The sequence below is a fragment of the Neomonachus schauinslandi genome, chromosome 12 (genome assembly GCF_002201575.2).
Source record: "Neomonachus schauinslandi chromosome 12, ASM220157v2, whole genome shotgun sequence".
Classification (NCBI taxonomy): Eukaryota; Metazoa; Chordata; class Mammalia; order Carnivora; family Phocidae; genus Neomonachus; species Neomonachus schauinslandi.
Window position 1 is genome coordinate 38251898 of NC_058414.1, and position 21598 is coordinate 38273495.

A 21598-nucleotide genomic window follows, 5' to 3' on the forward strand; every position below is an offset into this window, starting at 1 on the left:
TTTTTGATCAAAGGGCTCTGATCCCCTTGCCATCAATAACCACTCCACCAGATCCTTGCCCTGTCATAATTATTTTCCCATTTTAAATTCTTTACCTTTATTCTTAAAGGCAACGAGATAGTAATTTCTTTGAAATCTAATGGGTGTGTTTTAACAGTCCACATGTAGGCACAAAACAGTGACTGTCTCCATATTTTCAGGTCGCAGGTTCAATGGCTTTAGGAGCCAAAGTTCTGGGGTCCTTGGCTTTGAAAAGAATGGATGCCTTTTCAGAACATAGGCATAAAACCAGGGTATCCTCTTTTGGTAGATAACTCTTTGCAAGTATTTTTTTCTCTTCACTATTAAAAAGAATGTTTAGAGTCTTAATCACATTTAAAAATATCAGTAAAGTTTTTCTTCCACCTTCACTCATCTTTGAAATGGGAGCCACAGAGTATGTATTTATGAGAATTCCAGTGTCTGTGTACATGTTTCTCATGCTGTTAATGATAGGACAGAATCCTTCGATTTGGGGGGTAAGTTTGTATAACCCTGACTCTCTGCAGCTTTGGTAGATATCATAGAGCGTGCTCAGGTCACACTTGGAGTTTTATCTTTCTTGGATAACGAAACTTTGTAAGCAGTTTATTAGCAAAGCCACGCTAACCTTACTGTGGTTGGATAGACAGGAGATCTCAACTGAATCAGCAACAGAAAGAGAAATGGGCCCAGAGATTCCCAGAAAGGAGTAGTTTTCTTCTGGGGATTCAGTATGTCCAACCCAAGGACAAATGGGCAGAACCTGGGTAGATCGGACTGTGCTTGTGGTGAACTGGGAAATTTTACATCTCAAGTGCCAGCAAACGACCTTCTCGAACTTCAAATAGCTTCACTTTTTATTCTTTATCAACACCCAGTTTTTCTTTTTAGAAGAAATATTTCAGTTTTGGTGCATTATGGCTTTGCTCAGCCAGCTGGTTCAGCAGGTTGAGAGGGCCAGGTGGAGAAGAAGCTTCCAGGACTTTTAGTGGGGAGTCCTGGTATAGTCCACGTGGGCCCCGTGTCACCCCGGGACTATACCAGGTTAGCTTGTGAGGGATTGTGGTTCGTTGCCCAGGGTCTCTGGCATCCCCTGCCTGACTTGTTGGTTTTAGATCCAGGACAGACTCTCGCCAGTACCTTCATATGTTGAACACTGCAGTCTCCTTTGCCTGCCTCTTATCTCTCGCTCATCTTGGTTCATCTTTGCGCCTGGCCCATCTCATACAGCTTTCTCTATAAGCTTGGTCCAGGGGCATCCTCCCTTTTCAGTGGGACTAAGACCTCATCCTCTAGGATTTGGCTACGGGTTGGGGAGCCCCAGGTGAATCTGGTTAAATAACGACATTTCTGTTCCCACACGTTACCCAGTATTTCTAACTCAGGGGTACTCAGGCTTTAGTGAGCATCAGAATCACTGGACCCTGCCCCCAGAGTTTCTGTTCCGTGGGTTTCAGGTGGGGCCTGTGGATTTGCATTCTAACCTGTTCCCAAGCAGTGCTGTGGCTGACGGTCAGAGACCACACCTTGGGACCCGCTGCTCTAGGACTTCTCCCATTCGGATTCTCTAGATTTGTTAAATGTGGTCAGAGTGAATCCAAGTATTAAGAGGCCTTATTGTATTTCTTAAGTGACGTTGAATTGCTTTCTTATGGCTATTTAGAGCATGATACATGTTTAATTCAGTACATTTAAAACTCTATTAGAGCCTCTTATTTTGGAATAAAGTATCAAGGTGAAAAATACAGAGTATAATTTAATAATAATGCCATGTCCATCATGGCATTTGACAATTAAAGGCTCAATGTACATTTCTGTATGACGCCTTCCTCCTTTTCCTTTTTCTAGTCTTCTCTTCCTCCCTCCTTTCCTTTCTCACACATTTATTTAGTGCCTGTTCTGGACCTGACACTGAACTAAGGACCGGGGTACAGAGCTGAATCAGTAAGGGATGAGTAAGTCTGCAGCCGTGTGTGACATGAGAAGACCAGGGGCTGTGGCAGACGTATCTGCCCACACAGTGGTAAGAGGATGAGCTCTGCAGGAGGGAGGCTGGGCGGGCAGCAAAGCTATCCCAGAGCCAGGACTGAAGAGCCTACTTAGAAGGAAAGGGAATCATAGTAGCATCAGTGCTACAATGGGGGTTTTTTCCCCCCTCTTTTGCTAAGCAGTTTAATTTGCATCCTTGTATAAAAGACTTATGAGCTGGTAAATCTTGAATAAAAATAAATATGCTCAAAGTTCATACTTTTAAAGAAAATAACTACTGGCTACTTCATCTTTTAAACATAGTTTGTAACAATTTTGTCAGCCGATAAAATCATAGAAATATTTTCCTACAAAAAGGGAAGTTGAGGAAGGCCTTGATCACAGGGTTGTACAAATGGATGGATTCTAGATCCATTGACATGCAGGCCCTTAGATGGGTCCAGGGCCGACTCAGCCTGGTGATGGGTATTAAAGAGGGCACATACTGAATGGAGCCCTGGGTGTTATACACAAACAATGAATCATGGAACACTACATCAAAAACTAATGATGTAATGTATGGTGATTAACATAACATAATAAAATTAAAAAAAAAAAAAAGAATTGAGGACTCCGAGAACACATCTAAGAGGAAGGTCTTTGCTGTGGAAGGGTGCAACCTCCTGGCCAGTCTTTCTGAACCAGCGAGGACCGGGAACAGCTGTGTGGTACTCACCTTGCAAACACTACCCTATTATGTCCTAATACTTCAGGCCTGGCTGTGTCTCAGGAATCCTTTCTCATGCTTATAAAATGATCACATGTGCTTGGCCTGCCACTATATTAGGTTTTAAGAATGCGCCTCATAAGGCGATGCTCATAAGGCACTAGGAAAAAAATAGGAGGACAAGATCAACAGAGAACAGTTTCTACGAACATGGTCCTTGGAGTTGATGTTTGATGGAGCCAAGACCTGAGCCTGTCACTTACTACCTTTGTGATTTTGAGCAAATGACTTCACACCACTGAACCTCAGTTTTCTCAGGTGTAAAATCGGAATATGATATAAAGTTGTACTGAGGATAAAATAAGATAATATATGAAAACTGTTTATATGTATTATAACTACACAGTTACTAAAGCAACAGCAAAAGCCACAAAGAATAAAGGCATTTGATATAATTGCAGCTTAATCAATCTGGAGACTGCATGGAAAGATATAGTAATCTATCAATTACCCTGCAAGAAGTGTTATAAGGGATTGCTTTAAAATCTGAGACCAAGTCACCCACAAGTGTATCAGTGTATCAGCTGATGGACACATTGGGAGAATCACGTGATCACAGCTAGGCTTTTATCTCTTGACAGTTTGGGTGGAGGTGGGAGCTCACAAACAGTGTCAGTGTGGGACTGGTTGAAACTTTTCGATAACTATTGAGAAAAGAAAATACTTTGTTTAGTGAGATAAGCTTATTTATACAAGATAGGTTTTGAAAGCAGAGAAGTTTCAGGGTGATAATACTTTCAGTTAAAGGAAAAGCAAATAGAGTCTTCCAACCAACCAAAACTATACATGTGCCCATACAAAGAAATTAGTAGTGTGATTCTTATGTCTCCTTGACAGAGATAATCTCCAAATCTATCTTAAAGAATTTTTAATTTAGGGCACTTATAAATCTGTTTTCTCTGGTTTTTTAAAACAAATATAAACGTTATGATAATCAGTCAAAAAGATAAATTAGGAGTAGAGATGCTTAGGCCAGGAGCTGCTTACTATGTGCCAGGCACAAAAGTAAGTGCTTTTACAAATATTAACTTCATTCACTCTTCACAACCACTCAATGATATGTACCTGTTTTACAGATAAGAAGCTTGAGGCTTAGTAGGGTTTGTCACTTATCCAAAGCTTTTACCTACCTTTCAGCTGGTAAGTAACCAAGCATAGTTTTGAACTGAAATTCGTTTCTCAATGAGTACATAACTTAACCATTATGCCATACTGTCTTACCAGCTGGTTTTGATTTGCCATGGTGGATTATCAAGTTACATGTCAGCTTCCTATTTCCAGTGCCTGCTGCTGGTTACCTAACAAGATAGGCCTACAGCTTATGTCCCGTTAGGTAGAAGCCCTGGAATCCCTGCCTGCAGGCGTAGGTACCTTTTAGTGCCTCACACAGATGCCCATAGAAGTCTAGGATCCAGGATGATCTCTTCATGCTGGGGGTGACCCCATTGGAAATGGTGGGATCAAATGGGGCACCTGGGTGGCTCAGTCGGTTAAGCGTGTGACTCTTGGTTTCAGCTCAGGTCATGATCTCAGGGTCGTGGGATTGAGCCCCGCATTGGGCTCTGCGTTCAGCATGGAGTCTGCTGGAGATTCTCTCCCTCTTCCTCTGTACTCCCCACCCCACCACCACCCCTGCTCGCTCACTCGCTTGCTCTCTCTTAAATAAAATATTTTTTTAAAAAATTGAAATGGTGGGGATGTAATACCAGCACATGTTTCTTTTCCATCTCTTCACTTGAGTGACGGAGCCTGACCCCTTGGGACTTCAGAAAGCTGCTCTGGGCTATGAAACAGCAGGAGAGGTAGCACCCCAACGAGTCCTGGGGTGTCTATCCATGCTTTCTTTTTCACCTGCTTCAAGACCCATTTCAGGAAAGAAAACATTCTTTGATGTTAAACTAATCCCTGAATTTCTTACTTTGAAACTTTGAGCCTTTTACCTTGTTTGGCAACTTTGTTTCTAGCATGTTTCTATGTTTTCTGCTAATTCTGTGTGAGGAGGCTGCCTGGAGTGCAGGGAACCCAGCCTGACCCTCCTTGGGGGCCCAGACTTTGGAGTGAATGAGGTCCATGAGGCCCAGGCCTGCGTGGCGCTTGTTGAGACGTCAGAGATGGCCAAGCAGGCTTATCCCCTAAACCCGCGTTTCTTTGTTTGTATCTGCTCTGTGCACATCTTAGATAGCACCTCAGTTGTTTGAGTAACTCACAGAGAAGAAGAAAATTTTGTTTTCCTAGAATGCCTGGGAAATCGTATGTGGAAATTTCTAGCTGTGACATGCATTGTCTTTCATTTTATTATTACTACTAGAACTAAAAGTACAATGAGTCTGTGCCATCTGCTAGTAATAATTAAAACCAATAATATGAATGAAATGTGCTTCTACAGTTCATAGAGAGCTAGGGAATGTAGCTGGGATTCCCTGTATGAGCTATCGAGCTGTGTGTTTATTTCACCTTTCCCTCTTTCCCTCAGACACACACACACACTCTCTCCCTCTCTATGCCTAGAAATTTTTAAGAAACATGGTAGAATATGTCCCCTGCTAATACTAAATCAATTTGTTAAAATATAATGTTCCAGAAATTGTTTTAAGATATGTGTGTAAATTATGCACATATATACACATAATACATATGTAGTATATGCATTATATGCATGTAGTACATATACATTATCATAACAATCCTAATAGCAAGTTCTAGTAATATCTCCATTTTACAGATGATGAAACTGAGGCACAGAGAGGTTAGGTACCTTGTTCAAGATCACACACACATGGGGGGCGCCTGGGTGGCTCAGTCGTTAAGCGTCTGCCTTCGGCTCAGGTCATGATCCCAGGGTCCTGGATCGACCCCACATCGGGCTCCCTGCTCTGTGGGGAGCCTGCTTCTCCCTCTCCCACTCCCCCTGCCTGTGCTCCTCTCTCACTGTGTCTCTGTCAAATAAATAAATAAAATCTTTAAAAAAAAAAAAAAAAAGATCACACACACAGCCTGGAAGTGGGGGGCTAGAGTCTATGTGCTTAGCCACTAGACTCTGCCATCTCCATGATATTTGTATGTTTCCTGGGTGACGTGAGAGGTACTTTAGATTTTTGCAGTAGCTCAGAAATCACCATTAAGAACCCTAGGTAGGAGTTGGCTTGGTGGAAAAGGCACTGGACCATGACTCAGGCCAACAGTATTTTAGCCCTCGTTCTACCATTTATGAGTTGTATATACTTGCACATGTCTCTTAAGCCGCATTTCATTTTCCTCATCTATAACGGAGGTGGTGATAATGTCTTCCCCTATGCCTCACAGAGGTGTCGTGAGGATAGATTACATGATAGATGTCAAAGACATCTGAAAAGACTTGAAGTGTGACATAAATACTCAGAAATGATTTTTCACATGGTCATAGTTACTTGGGGAATTCCAGGCTAAACCTTTATTGCTCTTAGCCCAGCATCCTCTTCATTCATCTATGCTACAGCCATGTCTTTAAACAAATTCACCTGCTGATCTGTGTTATTTCCTTCCTGGAGAACTGAGAAGTGTTCCACTCCCCTCTTCGCATGATCTTCTCAATACTATCATGGCAAACATGTTACTCCACTAAGAAATCATCTTTCTTTTCTTCTGATTTGACAATCATTACTTTTTCTTTGTCTATCACATGTAAGAAGCTAGGACCTCGTATTACCAATGAAAATTCCCTTTATAAATTTAAATCAAGTGAAATCAAAGGTGCTGCGAATGGAAGGGATCTCCTCTGAGCCAGACCAAGACTTTGTTTTACAGGAAGAAAGGCTGAGGGTCAGCATGAGGGACCTACGTGACCTCACCAGCAAATTAGGGCCAAAGTGGGCCAGAAAGCCACATGTCCCAGCTGCCAGCCCAAGGCCGGTCCTAGTTTATGGTCCAGCCCCTCGCCCTGAGAAGTTACAGCCTGGGATTTGTGTTGGTCCTGTGTGTTATTACTGTTAGCTCTTCTGCAAGGAATGCCTTCCCTCTTTAAACGTTTGTCCTTTGTTACTTACAGGCGGAGATTGCACAGGCTGGGCGTGTCGAAGGTTACCCAAGTGGATTTCCTGCCCAGGGAAGTCGTGTCCTACTCCAAGGAGACCCAGACTCCTCTAGCTACACATCAGTCTGAAGGTAAACTATGTCTTCTGTTTGCTTTCCATATTATCTCTAGGAGAAATTGCCAGTGGGTCCTATCCTTCTTATTGATTTTATATCTTACCATAGCAGATCTTCCCAGGACATAAACATAATGACGCGCTGAAAGTCTAAGGCTCCCTTGGCCCAGATTTTGAAAGCTCTGGACAGGGAGCCCAGTGGTACTCCTCCAAAGGACCCGTGAACTTTAAAATGGATTACTTAGGTGATACTTTGTCAGAACTGTATGAAGGGGAAAAATCATCACAGGGTGACATACTAGAAATTTTTCTGAATTTTATCAGTAAGAACAGTGCATACATTACGAGTCATCATTTTCAGGAGTCAGCAAACAGTAGCACACCACCTGTTCCTCAAAATCGAGTGTTTTGGAATACAACCACACCCAATCATTGGTGTCTATAGTCTGTGTGGCTCCTTTCTTGCTGTAATGGAAGGGTCGAGAAGCTATGACAGAGCACTCACAGCTCACACAGCCAAGAATCTTTACTATAATCTGGCACCTTATAGAAACACTTTGCTGACCCCTGATTAACTTTGCCATTCAGATGACAACACATTAGAGTTTATCACCATTTAAAACTTAAAATCGGTTAAAATCTCCATGCTTCTTCATGCATACCGGAAAACATCAGGTGGAAAATTCACATGCACATCCCAGTCAATCAAAAAATACACTAAGAGAAATTGAAGCTGATAAAATGTTCCCTAGAAATAAGGAATCACACGCAAGCAGAAGAGGGAGAGGTATATACTTAGGGTAAGAGGAGGTTGCATCCTTGGAAAATAGCATTATCGGTATAGCCAAGCAAATTCTCTTTTTACTTTATGGTATTTTATGGTTTGGTGTGGTGAAGAGGATGGGAGAGTTCTGGGTTCATGGCTGTTATGTAGTAAATACTGAACAGAAGCCAAGAGAATGAAAAATGATTCAAATGCCTTGCTTGGTTTACAGCGAATATATGTATTAGTGCAGTTTGGTTTGTGCAAGCTACAGAGATTTTCAGTTTGGGTTCCAAACACATAATATCCAAAGCAAAGTGAAATCTGGTGCCTTGAAGTAGAGCACTCCCTACAGATCTTCTGGAAACCTTTCCTGGGTAATGCTAGCTGCTGCGGGGACAAGTCTTTGGTGACAGGGCTTCGATCTTTCAAATCTGATAGTGAAATGATTATTAGAAGCAAACAAGTAGCACCCTCTGGTGGTGAAATTTTAAACCAGTCACTGCAACAGACTTCAAGAACTGCATATTAATGTGGCAGAAAATACAAAGTTAGAAAAGCCTTTGGGAGTTCACCTAGCCTATCCTTGGACCTCCAGGCAGATCAGAAAGATTATTAAAAAACAACCTCACCACCCAACCAAAACATTTGTTTGAGTTAATTTGCTGCCAGAGGTATTTGCAGAGCTGTAGCCTGAGGTATGTTTATTTAGCCGAAAATCTGACCCATAACATAAAGTTATACAAGTGAAATAGGAGAAGGAGTGAATTCTATTTTGAAAATATGTAGACTTCAGGTATTGGAAGGGGTACGGACATATTTACAAGGGAAGATAAATTAACGATGAAAAGGCATCGACTCTCAACTTTTAAAGTGGAACACATCAAAAGAAAAAGCCTGGGCATTCTGTTTTATTACTGCAGAGAGCACTTGGGCACCCTCATTATGCTGTGGTCCAAGCAGCAGGAAAGAAGGAATTTATTTCTCAGCCATTGGCAGAAATTCTTCCTGTTTTGTTAACAAGATTCATAGAGGTTTTTTGTGGTGATGGGTGTTTCGATGGTTCAAATTCCACAATCCAGATCTGAACTCAAAGCTAGCTACTGTAGCTCTAGGACATTAAACAACGCCTGATGGGTCCAGGCGGGCAGAACTTTAGACTGAGGTTCAGCAAGTTGTCGTCTCGCCACAGATGCTTCTTCGAGTCTTGGCTGCCCGTGGTCGCCCAGCTGCCTGGCTGACAGTGGTGCCCGGTGCTCGCCTTTCACCTGCTATGTGAGGGGACCTGGCGGAGGGAGAACTAGGGGGCATAGCAGGCGGTTGGCAGCGGGAATCCACTGTGTGGCAGGTTTGGGTTGGCTTCTGATTTGGGGCTTGAGCCAATTCAGAGGCAGGAAATGATGAACTACTGGATTTTATGACACAGTGAGGCTCTTGGATGTGGTGTATGTAAGATCCATAGCATATTACTGCCCATAGCATATGGAGGAATGCTGTTTTTTAAGTGATATTGTGACTACAGGAAATGTAACAATATTCAAATGAGTGATCTCAGAGCATCGATGTGTTCTGTATCCAATGGAGTTCCAATGCATTCAGTTTTTGCCATGTTACCACTTTACTCTTTAAAATGAAGCTTAAGTCTCTTTTCTCCACTATGTACTATAATGAACATTCTCTTAACTTGTGATCGTAGTGACCTGTTATGAGAAACACTCCAGAGAACGATTTAAACCAGGAAGATTGAGGACTGAAGTCCCTATGAATACTGTTTTTTCAATACGAATTTAAAAGTCATCAGTTACAGAGAAATAAGGCTGAGAATAGGATACCCTGATTTGGGAAGCAGGATATCTCTACCCCCAAAACATTTTAAACACATGTTTTTTATTCCCATATAGTAAGAAAGGAAAAAATTATGCTTCCCTGCCAGACTACCTCTGCCTTGCCTGTTATTAATACACCCTGGACTGCCCGTGACCTCCTGAGATTAGTTAGGAGCCAGTCTTCTGTATCCTTATTATAGTGGGTAAATGACTGGCTCATACAAGGCGCCCAATAAATGCTGTTGAATGATGAAGATGATGCCACAGATATCTTTGAAGCTCGTAGTTCTGTAATGAGCCCTGGGAGAATGAGAATTTCTTAACTTGCTGGTAATGCGTAAGCCACTCTGGAGGGAGGAGGAAAAAATGTATACAACCTGTTGATAGTTTTGAAGTGCTCTCTGATCTTCCTCTCCTCTTCATATCTTATAAATGGGAACTGAATGGCTTCATGTTGGCTCCCCCCTTCCCCTACTTCCCTCCCATGCCTTGTTTCTTATGCCCAAGAAAGACCTGCTTTCGTTGCCCACAGTGCCACATAGCGTCGGCTTCCATACACTTGCACATACTGTCTCCCAGCCCGGAATGCCCTCTCTCCTGTCTGCCTTCCTTTGGGAAGTCAAAGGAGGAAGGGACAGTCAAGGATTAGCTCCTCAGTAATTCCGTTTCTTGTAGGCGTCGCTCCTACTGTGGGCATAGTCCATTTCCCCCTTTATTACTTCGTGTTTAATGATTACCTAAATGTCTGCCTTGGCATACATTTGGGCAGGCTGTGTGTCCTTCCCTTCCATGCCCAACATGGTGCCTGGTTCAAAGAAAGGGTTCAATATCAATGGAAGAAATGAAGAATGCCATGATGCTGGAGGAATAAGAAAGAAGGAAGAGAAAATATTCACTGGACTTCAGTGGGGAGGGAGTATGATCTATGTATTAAGGCTACATTGGTTGTATGGGTTTTTTAAGGAAAAGTCCTGAGAGTGAGATTGTGCGGGAAGGGGAGTTCAGTGTTTCCATTTCAGCCAGGCCTCTAATTTCACTCCCATGAACGTGGGCATTAACTACCCATAAACATGGCACAGTTGTGAGAACTGAAGGTGAAAATCACCTGGGTTGGCGAGGACAGAACAAAGCAGTCACCAAGTTTTTACTGTGCGAAGACACTACTTAGGTACTTGAAGTTTAGAAGAGGTGTGTGGGAAGGTGGCTTAGGAAGGCTCTTGTTTCACCTTTGCACTTAAAAAAAAAAAAAAATTTCTTGATTGGTTGAGGAGAATTTCTACTTTGGCTTCCCATCCTCTCCAGCATATACTAAATCCAAAAGCTGTAAGTGTAGGAGAGTTGCCTAGAGTAGTCTAGTCTAGCATTGTTCAATAGAAACATAATGAATGGATCCCTACATTTGTATCTTTGGGGTAAATACCCAGTAGTGCAATTCCTCAACTTTTTGAGGAACCTCCATACCGTTTTCCAGAGTGGCTGCACCAGCTTGCATTCCCACCAACAGTGTAGGAGGGTTCCCCTTTCTCTGCATCCCTGTCAACATCTGTCGTTTCCTGACTTGTTAATTTTAGCCATTCTGACTGCTGTGAGGTGGTATCTCATTGAGGTTTTGATTTGTATTTCCCTGATGCCGACTGATGTTGAGCACTTTTTCATGTTTGTTGGCCATGTGGATGTCTTCTTTGCAAAAATGTCAGTTCATGTCTTCTGCCCATTTCTTGATTAGATTCTTTGTTCTTTGGGTGTTGAGTTTGATGAGTTCTTTATAGATTTTGGATACTAGCCCTTTATCTGATACGTCATTTGCAAATATCTTCTCCCATTCTGTCGGTTGTCTTTTGGTTTTGTTGACTGTTTCCTTTGCTGTGCAAAAGCTTTTTATCTTGATGAAGCCCCAATAGTTTATTTTTACCCTTGCTTAATTTAGTAATCTGAAGGGGCACCTGCACCCCAATGTTCATAGCCACAGTGTCCACAATAGCCAAACTATGGAAAGAGCCCAGATGTCCATCGACAGATGAATGGATAAAGAAGTGTGGTGCATTTATATATAATGGAATATTATGCAGCCATAAAATCTATGCAGCCATGAAATCTTGCCATTTGCAAAGACGTGGATGGAACCAGAGGGTATTATGCTAAGTGAAATAAGTCAATCAGAGAAAGACCATTATCATATGATCTCACTGATATGTGGAATTTGAAAACCAAAGCAGAGGATCATAGGGGAAGAGAGGAAAAAAAGGAAACAAGACAAAACCAGAGAGGGAGACAAACCATAAGAGACTCTTAATCTCATGAAACAATCTAAGGGTTGCTGGAGTGGGGGGGGGGTGGGAGGGATGGGGTGGCTGGGTGATGGACATTGGGGAGGGTATGTGCTATGGTGAGTGCTGTGAATTGTGTAAGACTGATGAATCACAGACCTGTACCCCTGAAACAATACATTATATGTTAATTAAAAAAAAAACAAAACATAATGACTTAGGGAGGCCTAGGTGGCTCAGTCAGTTAAGCGGTGCCTTCAGCTCAGGTCATGATCCCAGGGTCAAGCCCCATGTCCAGCTCCCTGCTCAGGGGAGAGTGTGCTTCTCTATCTGCCCCTCCCTGTGCGCACACTCTCTAACAAATAAATAAATAAAATCTTAATAAAAAGAAACATAATAAGCCATCATTAATCTTAATAATTTGTTTTATTTAACTCAGTATGTTAAACATTATCAAAACAAAAATATGTAGTCCATATAAAAATTATCAGTGAGATATTACACGTTTTTTTATATTAAGTCTTCAAAATCTGGTTTGTATTTTACACTTAGGGCATATCCCAATTTCAGACACTAAATTTTCTTTCTGTTTTTTTAAGACTTTATTTATTTATTTTGGCAGGGGGAGAGAATGAGCAGGGGGGAGGAGCAGAGGCAGAGGGAGAAGCAGGCTCCCCGCTGAGCCAGGAGCCCGATGCGGGGCTCGATCCCAGGACCCTGGGATCACGACCTGAGCCGAAGGCAGACGCTTAACGACTGAGCCACCCAGGCGCCCCTATTTAAAAGCTTTTCAATGATGGAATCAAATATCAGTCTTTAAAGTTAAATAAAAGTACAAGTGCAGTTCCCTGGTTACATTAGGCACATCTCAAGTGCTCAATAGCCACACAGGGTTAAGGGCTCCTGTATCGGACAGCTCATGTCTACCATGGACCATCATTTCACAGATTGAGAAGCTGAGACCCACAAAGCCAGCCTGGTCTTCACTTCACCATGGCTGGCCAGAGGCACTTGGGAGAGGAGACACCCCCTGATTTGTAGAGAACTCCTCCAGGGGCACGATGGCATCCTAGATTTTCCTCCCTTTTGTGAGATCAGCTATGTCCAAGCAGGTGTTAGATGGTGGCACAGAAGCAAAGTTGTATTCCAAGCAGGGCAAGTTCACAAATAAGCCTCATTCTGTCATCATGGAGACAGTTATGAGAACTCCCCTGGGTTCTCCCTTCATAGTCTAGAGCTCAGATAATGGGATGTCCACTCCTTCCACCCTATCTTCGTGCTGTACGAAGGACTGGTAAAGACTGTGTATGACCTCCTTGTTTGTTATCTATGCCCATGCTGCTTCCCTCTCCCTTTTTTTCCCCACCCTTCTGTGTGAAGTGATTAGAGAAAATGATCAAGGCTTGAATTCTAAACCGCGTATGGTTGAGTTCTAGATCTTCTTACACCTTGGTGGCCCCCAAGAGCATAACTCTTTGATACAGAATTGCCAAATAAAGTCATTTTCCAGAGACTCTAGGTGGAAATATTTATTTGAAACCTTAACATGAAACCAGGCAGTTCTTAGGGTTATAATTTCCTAGTGGAAGCCAATCCGGAAACTCCTAGAGGTAAGTTGGGAAAACACAGGCTTTGGTGGTATAATCTTGACTCAAGCTCTTTACCTGGCTCCCGGGTTCCTGGACCTTACACTCGTTCTCTAAACTTACTATTTAAAGAACAGCCAGGTATTTGGAGACAAGCCATGGTGGCATCTGGATGCAAATTAAAAATCCCCAGTGAAGATGACACACACTGGCCTTATTTTTCGTTTCTGTTCTGTAGACAAGAACAGACACTGTTCCAGAAAGATACTGACATCTGCCATGTTTTGCTTCCTTGAACTATGCCTACCATTTCCGCTTTGACATTTGATTAAAGTGTTAATCCTCTTTCAGAACTAACTGTAGAGGCTTCAGGCCCATTGTTTTTGTTTTTTGTTTTTTTTTTTTTTAAAGATTTTATTTATTTATTTGAGACAGAGAGAATGAGAGAGAGAGAGCACATGAGAGGAGGGAGGGTCAGAGGGAGAAGCAGGGAGCCCGATGCGGGACTCGATCCAGGGACTCCAGGATCATGACCTGAGCCGAAAGCGGTCGCTTAACCAACTGAGCCACCCAGGCGCCCTTCAGGCCCATTGTTAACAAGGTCAGCGGTTGAGGGATCCTCTTCTAGGACATTCATTTTTTTTTTTTTAACAATATTAACCTTGTATCATCTTGGCAGATCTCTTGGAAAAAAAAAGATGGGCTATTTTAGAAATGCAGACACTTCAGAATTTATTTTTTAGATATTATTTATATTGAATAGACAAATGTTCTGGTTAAAAAAAAAAAAAAGATAATTTTCCCTATCTCTGAACCTTCTTTATAGCTGTTGGTCAGGAGAGCTTTGATGGTTTAGCTCTTGGTTTAAATTACACATTGAAATAGATCCTGGCTTAGATGCTGGCCAGTTTTGATATTTCAAAGCAGAAGCCTCATGCTAAAAGTTAACTTATTTTTTTTAAGCACCTAGGGAGAGTGCCATAGATAGTACAGTCAAATAAATTCATTTATCCAAAATATTCCTTCCAATGAAAACAGAAGGGTGCTAAATGACAACTAAAAATAAAACCAGAATTCAATAAAAAAGATGAAATGCAGAGCAAAACTTGGTACCAGTGGACACTGTCTTATTTCCTACACTTCTGTAATCTGTAGTTTTATAGAGGGAGGGTGGACATTCAGAAAAATGGCCCTAGAGCATCATGTGAACTTTAGGCTCGAAATGAGATTATATCTTCATCACAGTACCATACTGGAAAATAAAATGTTATACCTTAGGAAGATGGTCTGGTAACTTTGTTGAAACATCAGTTAACCACTTAATTAACCAACATATCATATTCTCTAGATCAAGCGTTAATGTACTGATGGAGTTCAGAAGTAAAAGATGTTGTATGGAATAAAAACAGTGTCCTTTGAAAGCTGTTATGATGGATCCATCCCTTTAGTATTCCATACAACCTTAAGGTAGCCTAAAGAGCCTCTTCATAGCAGGAAGATGAATAATGAGGTTCAACTAAGGCTCTGGGCCTGGAAGCTCGTATTAAGAACACAAAAGCAGTTCTGAGATTTTTTTTAAATCTGACTCCAAGGTTCACACATGGTAGGTACGTGATCTAAGTACATTTCACTGAGAAAATCACTAATACCCAAATTACAGACTTGATATCAAGTAAATATGTAATCATAGATCACTAACTGCTTCTCCCAGATCCATTTACAAATCCATTTCCCTAGATCCTTCAGCCATACCTTCTCATAGGTCCTCATCCCTGGCCACAGGCACATTAATTCTGTGTACCATTAGTGCCTGGCATAGTGCTTAATATTTGGTGTGGGAATGGATGGATGACTTGACTTAGCTCAAAGATTAACAGCAACTGTCTGCCTAATGACCCAGGTAATGGAAGAAATAAGAGTAGGTCAAAGGGTAGGAGGTGGGGGAGGTGCTCCTGAATTCCTAATTCTAAACACTGGAAACTGTAGTTAATTTAAGCAGGAAAGAACTTGAATGAAAGGATAATTCTGTAACTCACAGAATCAACATGAAGATTGAAAAAGTACACTCAGAGGACAGGCAGAAACCAAGAGAAGCTAATTATTAAGGAGACAGCCCAAACTGACAATACATAGTTTTCAGTATGTCTGTGACTTTGCTGGTCACTACCTAAGGGAAGCATGAGAAGCAGGGGGAAAATTCAGAATAAATTGTTATCCTAGTGAAAAGGTGTTGATTCCTCTCTCCATGATAGAAAAAGATGAAAGTGATCGATCTTGCTGATTATTCTTTCAAGATATGGTCCAATATTGAGTGTTGAGGTTGATCTCTGGTTGGGCAATAGCCCAAGCACTGAGTCAAGGCCACTGAGTTCCTATATAGCCTACATTCTTGCCACCATTGCTCTCAAATCTAAAGACCTCTTCCATGATTCCCTTTTAGAGCTATTTGTCTGATTTACCACAGGTACTCTGGGTGTCATTGAATCAGTGGGACCATAATTTCTAAGCTGTATAGTCACTTAAAGGTAGAAGCCTTTTGAGTCACCTGCCAAATGGAATGAAAATGTGCATGGTGGCCTTTCTGGCCCACCCAGCATTATGACTCTCCATATTAGATAAACAGTGTATCTGCCATATACTTTCAAGTTTATCAGACCACTAGATGTATAGAAATTTTTCTGAAATAGCAGGTGTTGTATATTCAAAGATTTTTCTCCCATCTTCTAGCCTACTTGTCTTAACTAAGTATTGAAGGTAACCCAGCTTACTGTCCTGGTCCTGCTGGCGTGATACCCTGTGTGGCAGGTGGGGTGATCAAGTGCTGTAGATAGATCCAAAGAGCTAGCTCAGCCCTGATGTAAGATGATGAAGATGCAAAAAGAAACGAGGTGGGTCTTCTTTTGCTGTCAAGCAAGGCTTAGTGTAGAATGTGGTTTGGGGATACTCCCGAGCCTCCGTAGTTTTCCCTATATTCAGTTCTCCGTTATTTGCTAATCAGCACTGTGACTTTCACATGAGCAACTTGGTGAGGCTGGCAATTCAAAGGGCTTTTATTCAGGAGCCCACAAAATTTAAATTTGCTTTTGATTTTGGCAGATGTGTATGCAGACGTTTATCACAACCAGAGAAATTCCCTGGGCCTACGCCTTGAGCTAAAATACAGAGATTTGAGTTTTTCATCTCTTCTTTAAGCTGTCCAGTCCCATTAGAAGCATTCATCTCACCCTAGTGTCTTTAAATTCTTCATGCCATTCACACTGTTCAGTGGCAGTGGCACTTTGATCCCTTAAATCCTTCTTTTCAATGAACACTTCATTAAAGATCACCGCAGAAGAAAAATTATCCAGCTATTTGTTATGGCTGACAGGTTCTCATTCCCAGAGTCTGAGCTTTCATTTTCTTTAGCCCTTATTAGGGCAAATAACCAACACCAATTCCCTGAGTGATTGTCTTCTGATACTCATATCTGTGCCAGTCTGGGTCCATGGTTGCCAACAATAAAAATTAGCTCTGGTTAACCTAAACAGAAAAGGGATTTGTTGGAAAGATATGAGAGACTTGATAGAATTGATGAATTAGAATTAGGTCAGAAAAGGAAAGATGCAAAGCAGCCCTAATCTCTACTGTGACTGTATTTGAAATAGGGCTTTTAGGAGGTAATTAAGGTGAAATGAGGTCGTCCTGGTAGAATCTTAATCCCATAGGATTGGTGGCCTTGTAAGAGGAGGAAGAAAGAGATCTGTCTCTGTCTGTCTCCACGTGCATACACAGAGGAAAGGCCATGTGAGGACACAGTGAGGAGGCATCTGCAAGCCAGGAAGGGAGCTCTGACACACCAAATCGGCTCGTAACTTGATCTTAAACTTCCCAGCCTCCAGAACTGTGAGAAGATAAATCTCTGTTGTTTCAGCCACTCAGTCTATAGTATTTTGCGGTGGTAGCCCAGGCTGACTGAGACAGCGGCTAACAAGGTCACCCACTGATTCTCTTCAGCCTGGTAAGACCGAACATCCTGACTTCCTGTCACCGGACACTCACAGTCACACTCAGGATTGAAAGTCACAGCTGCCTTGAAAACCTCTGCTTCTCCTTGGAACCTGACAATACTCGCTCGAGATTTAAAGAGCAGTGTGGAAGTCCACTTAGCTAGACCCAGGTTACATGCCCTGCATTAGCTGTGAGAAGCCAGGCAGAGAAAGAACTGCCCTAGCCCGGTTTCTGGGATGCTGAGGGAGGCTGTGACTCTACCTTGATCTGTTTTGCTATACTCCCTGCCAAAAGAGACTGTTTGGATGCTGGACAGCCAAAAATATGTATGCAAAAAATGCCTACTCTGATGTGAGAATAAAAAGGGGGAGGTAAAAAATTATATTTATTATGTGCCCGGCATACTCATGTACTTACAGTGCTGCTATAGAATTTCCTCATCTTAAATTAGAAGTGCAGAGAGAAAACAAACTGAGGGTTGCTGGAGTGGGGGGTGGGGTGGGAGGGATGGGGTGACTGGGTGATAGACACTGGGGAGGGTATGTGCTCTGGTAAGCGCTGTGAATTGTGCAAGACTGTTGAATCTCAGATCTGTACCTCTGAAACAAATAATGCAATATATGTTAAGAAAAAAAAAAAAGAAGAAGAAGGTAGCGGGAGGGGAAGAATGAAGCGGGGGAAATCGGAGGGGTAGACGAACCATGAGAGACGATGGACTCTGAAAAACAAACTGAGGGTTCTAGAGGGGAGGGGGGTGGGAGGATGGGTTAGCCTGGTGATGGGTATTGAGGAGGGCACGTTCTGCATGGAGCACTGGGTGTTATGCACAAACAATGAATCATGGAACACTACATCTAAAACTAATGATGTAATGTATGGGGATTAACATAAGAATAAAAAAAAGGCAAAAAAAAAAAAAGTGCAGAGAGAACACAGCTCCTTTAGTTTGTCCTCAGCTGTCTATAATACTGCTGGCTGTCAGGAAAATGGGGAAAATGTATGAAATAAACAACTTTAGTGCAATCTTTTGTTTTAAACAGTCTCAGTTGGTATGTGCAGTTAAAATTGGGTGGAAATGCTGAAACCTCACTCCCACTTTCTCCCTAAGATCTTGGCCAAGTGTAGAGGGGAGAAAGGTGAGGTTGACATGGTCTCATGGCCTTGGTGGAGTGGGGAGGGATATGAGGGACCCTGGCCTTGTGCCAGTCCTTGCCAGCATGCTGGCTGACACTGCTATTCTTTGACCTCCTGGGCACTGGCGCCCAGTGCTAAGGCAGGTAACTGGTGGACTAGTATCCGTTCTCTTTGCTTGCCAGTGTTCCTAGGAATATGGGCCATTTCCCTCTTGATAATTGGCTTTTCTCTCTCAGCTTTCCTTGCCTCCAGACCTGGAGTCAGTGCCCTATCCTCTGTCCAGTCCTTGGCCTAGAAGTCAATCCCCAACCCATGCTGTGTAGTTTCTTTATCTACCACAACAGACCCTCATGGCATAATGGCCCTCAATTCAGCGTCCACTGCCTCAGATGATCTGAGGGAGGCTCAGCTGCCCTCATCAGTTCTTCTCTCTGTTTTATCATGCCAACCACCCCCACCAAAGCTGGGGTGCCTTGCGGTGAATGAGATCTGTTGCATAATGGTCTCCTCCTAGCTTCCCAAACAGGAAATGTAGTTCAAGGGTCCCTGTGCTCATTTCTCTTCTCAGTTTATTTTGCACTGCACCCCTCCCAATGCTTCTCTCCAGAAAGTGAAAATCCAGATATATCTGTATATTTCTCTCTTCTTCTCCCTGCATGCTCCTTTCCTTGCCACTTATCTGGAAATAAACTCCTGTGTTTAACTTCTCCCCCCCCCCCCCGCCCCAGGCTGGGGGAAGGAGTACGCAGAAGGAATGATCTTTACAGTTTTTGATATTCTAAATGGTAAGGAAAAGGAATTTGGGATATTCTTTCTCCTTCAATTTAACCTATCCTTTGAGAAGGGAGCTGAATCTTCCCTTAGCTGCTTTATTTTCATACTTTTGTATCAAATTCTAATGTCTCTTCTAGCAAGTGAATACCATAGGTAGATTAGAGTGAAGATCATTATGTTCAGAAAGACAAATAGAAAAACACATTAATACTCTTCAAATATAACTCCCACAGCACATCAAAATGAAGAGGATATCTCTGTTCATTGCTCTTGATCAATAATAGATTCAAAAGAAATACCAGGATTAAAGAACATTACAGTGTATAACAAACCTTTTTATTTGGTTATAAGGATAACAATTGCTATGTTGACTAACTCAAGAGGTGTATAAAGTTTTCATTTCCAGCATGGCAACACAGGGAGCTTTGTGGATTTGCTTCCCAGTAAAACTAGTGAGAATTATTTAAGAAAAAACAAAAACAAAAAACAATAAACACCCCACCTATTTAAAGTCTCTGGAAATGATCCCAAGGGCATATAGTAAAAGAAAAAACATTTACTAAAGAAAACTTACTAAAACTTGGTAAGAACAGGAAGAGTCTGTGATATTTGAACTCCCTCCTTTCTCTTCCCAGTTTAGCTTGAAGCAAAGTCTACTTCAAATAAGTGCAGCAAAGAACAGAGAGCTGCCTCTCCCACCAGCTCCCAGTTGGAGGGCTACAGTATCTTCCTTTGAGCTGCAGGACATTAGCATGTCCATATCTGCCACTAGCTACCTGTTATAGAGCCTACTTCCCAAGCAAGGGCAACTGAGAGGTGGGCATCCTCTTCTTCAGCCTAGAAAGAACCCGAAGAATGGGGACTTTACCTTGACTTCAGCATTCTACAAATTCTGGGGCCCCAATCGCTCTCACTCAATTCATAGTAAAGCAGAGGTTCCACTTAGGGAGAGGCAAGCCAAATAGACCAGAGGCTACAGCAGGACCCCACTTTGCCAAGCACCCTGCTCTGAAAGCAGGGGTATCACTCAGAAGTGTACCACTATCCCCTCCCTCAGTGCCAGAGTTTTGACTCAGAGATTTTGTTCAGGGGAGAAAGCAGGCCATAAAATATAGAGCTCAGAATCTCTTCCCAAAGAAGCTGACTTCATTTGCAACAGAGTGTGGGGTTCAAGCCAAAGGACATTCTCAAAACAGTGAAGGTTATGGTGTAGAGCAATTAAGAGGCAATGGGTAGATGCATTTGATATACAAGTTAAACCTTAGGCTGGCTAGTTTACCAGACAGAACCAGGGAAACAGACAGCTAAGAAGAGCCCTCCTGGGATCAGACAATCTCAAAAATCGATCTCAAAAGCTATTTTTGGAAAGGAGTCTGAATTTAATTGGGTCGATCCATGGAGAAATTTGTGCCCCAGGACATTGCCAAAAACAACAAAGCAATCTGCCAGCAATTAGTGGAACTTAGCAATAGGGTATAGTCAAGGAAAGGGATGGTTAAAGGGACTGCAAAAGACCGTCATTCCAGAATGACTTTGCACATGTCCAAGGCTACATCCTCCAACGAGCAAGATCAGAGGCTTTTCACCATGTGTGGAGGGGGGAGAAAATGATCTAGTCACTAAACAAATAAAGAAGCAAATAACAATAACCAACTCCTAGGGAAGGGGAAGGGGATCAATCAGAACACAGATTTTCTACAAATATTATCTAAAATAACCAGTTTCCAACAAAAACATGTGAGGCATACAATGAAAATGGGAGGTTTGACGGGAAAAAGCAGGCAAAAACCCCCCTGCCTATGAAAGTGAGCAGATGTGGGCCATAACAGGTGAAAACTCCAAAGTAGTAGTAGTTTCTCTCTCTCTCTCTCGCTCTCGCTGTCTCTCTCTCTCTCTCTCTCTATATATATATATATATATTACAGACATTGTCTTATTTCTCATTTGGGTGCTAAGAATCTCAACAAGTATTAGGAAAATCATGGTAAGATATCAGTTCTGGAGAGATGGCGGTACTGAAAATAACATTAATGACCCTAGGTAATTAAACAAAAAGAAAGTAACCAATGTTCAGGGGAGAGGTTTACATTCTAGCAACAAGGAAAGAGCTCATTTCTCAAAGTGGATCTCAAGGTCAGAGGGGAAGCAATAATAAAGTCAACTTCACACTGAGCTCTGAACTTCTTTCACTTCTCTGTGAATGTGCATGATGCTGGACCTGTGTGCAGTAGGACCAACTGTGCAAATTAGGAAGTGGTTTGTGAGGGTCAGGATCCAGGAAAGTTGTTGCACTTGGTGACTTGTTTAAAAAGAAACAAACAAAACCCTGGTTACTATATTATCATAGAACCCTAACGTGGA

General features: G+C 42.2%; 1 protein-coding gene across 4 annotated transcripts in view; it reads left to right on the top strand.

The window, feature by feature from the left end:
- The window catches only part of DYNC1I1 (dynein cytoplasmic 1 intermediate chain 1), a 279310-nt gene that overhangs the window by 37716 nt on the left and 219996 nt on the right, over positions 1-21598 (top strand). For all 4 annotated transcript variants that reach the window (XM_021689493.2, XM_021689495.2, XM_021689496.2 and 1 more), the window contains one exon: positions 6801-6916. In XM_021689493.2, the coding sequence (XP_021545168.1) occupies positions 6801-6916 (116 nt within the window). The remainder of the gene's footprint in view (positions 1-6800; positions 6917-21598) is intronic.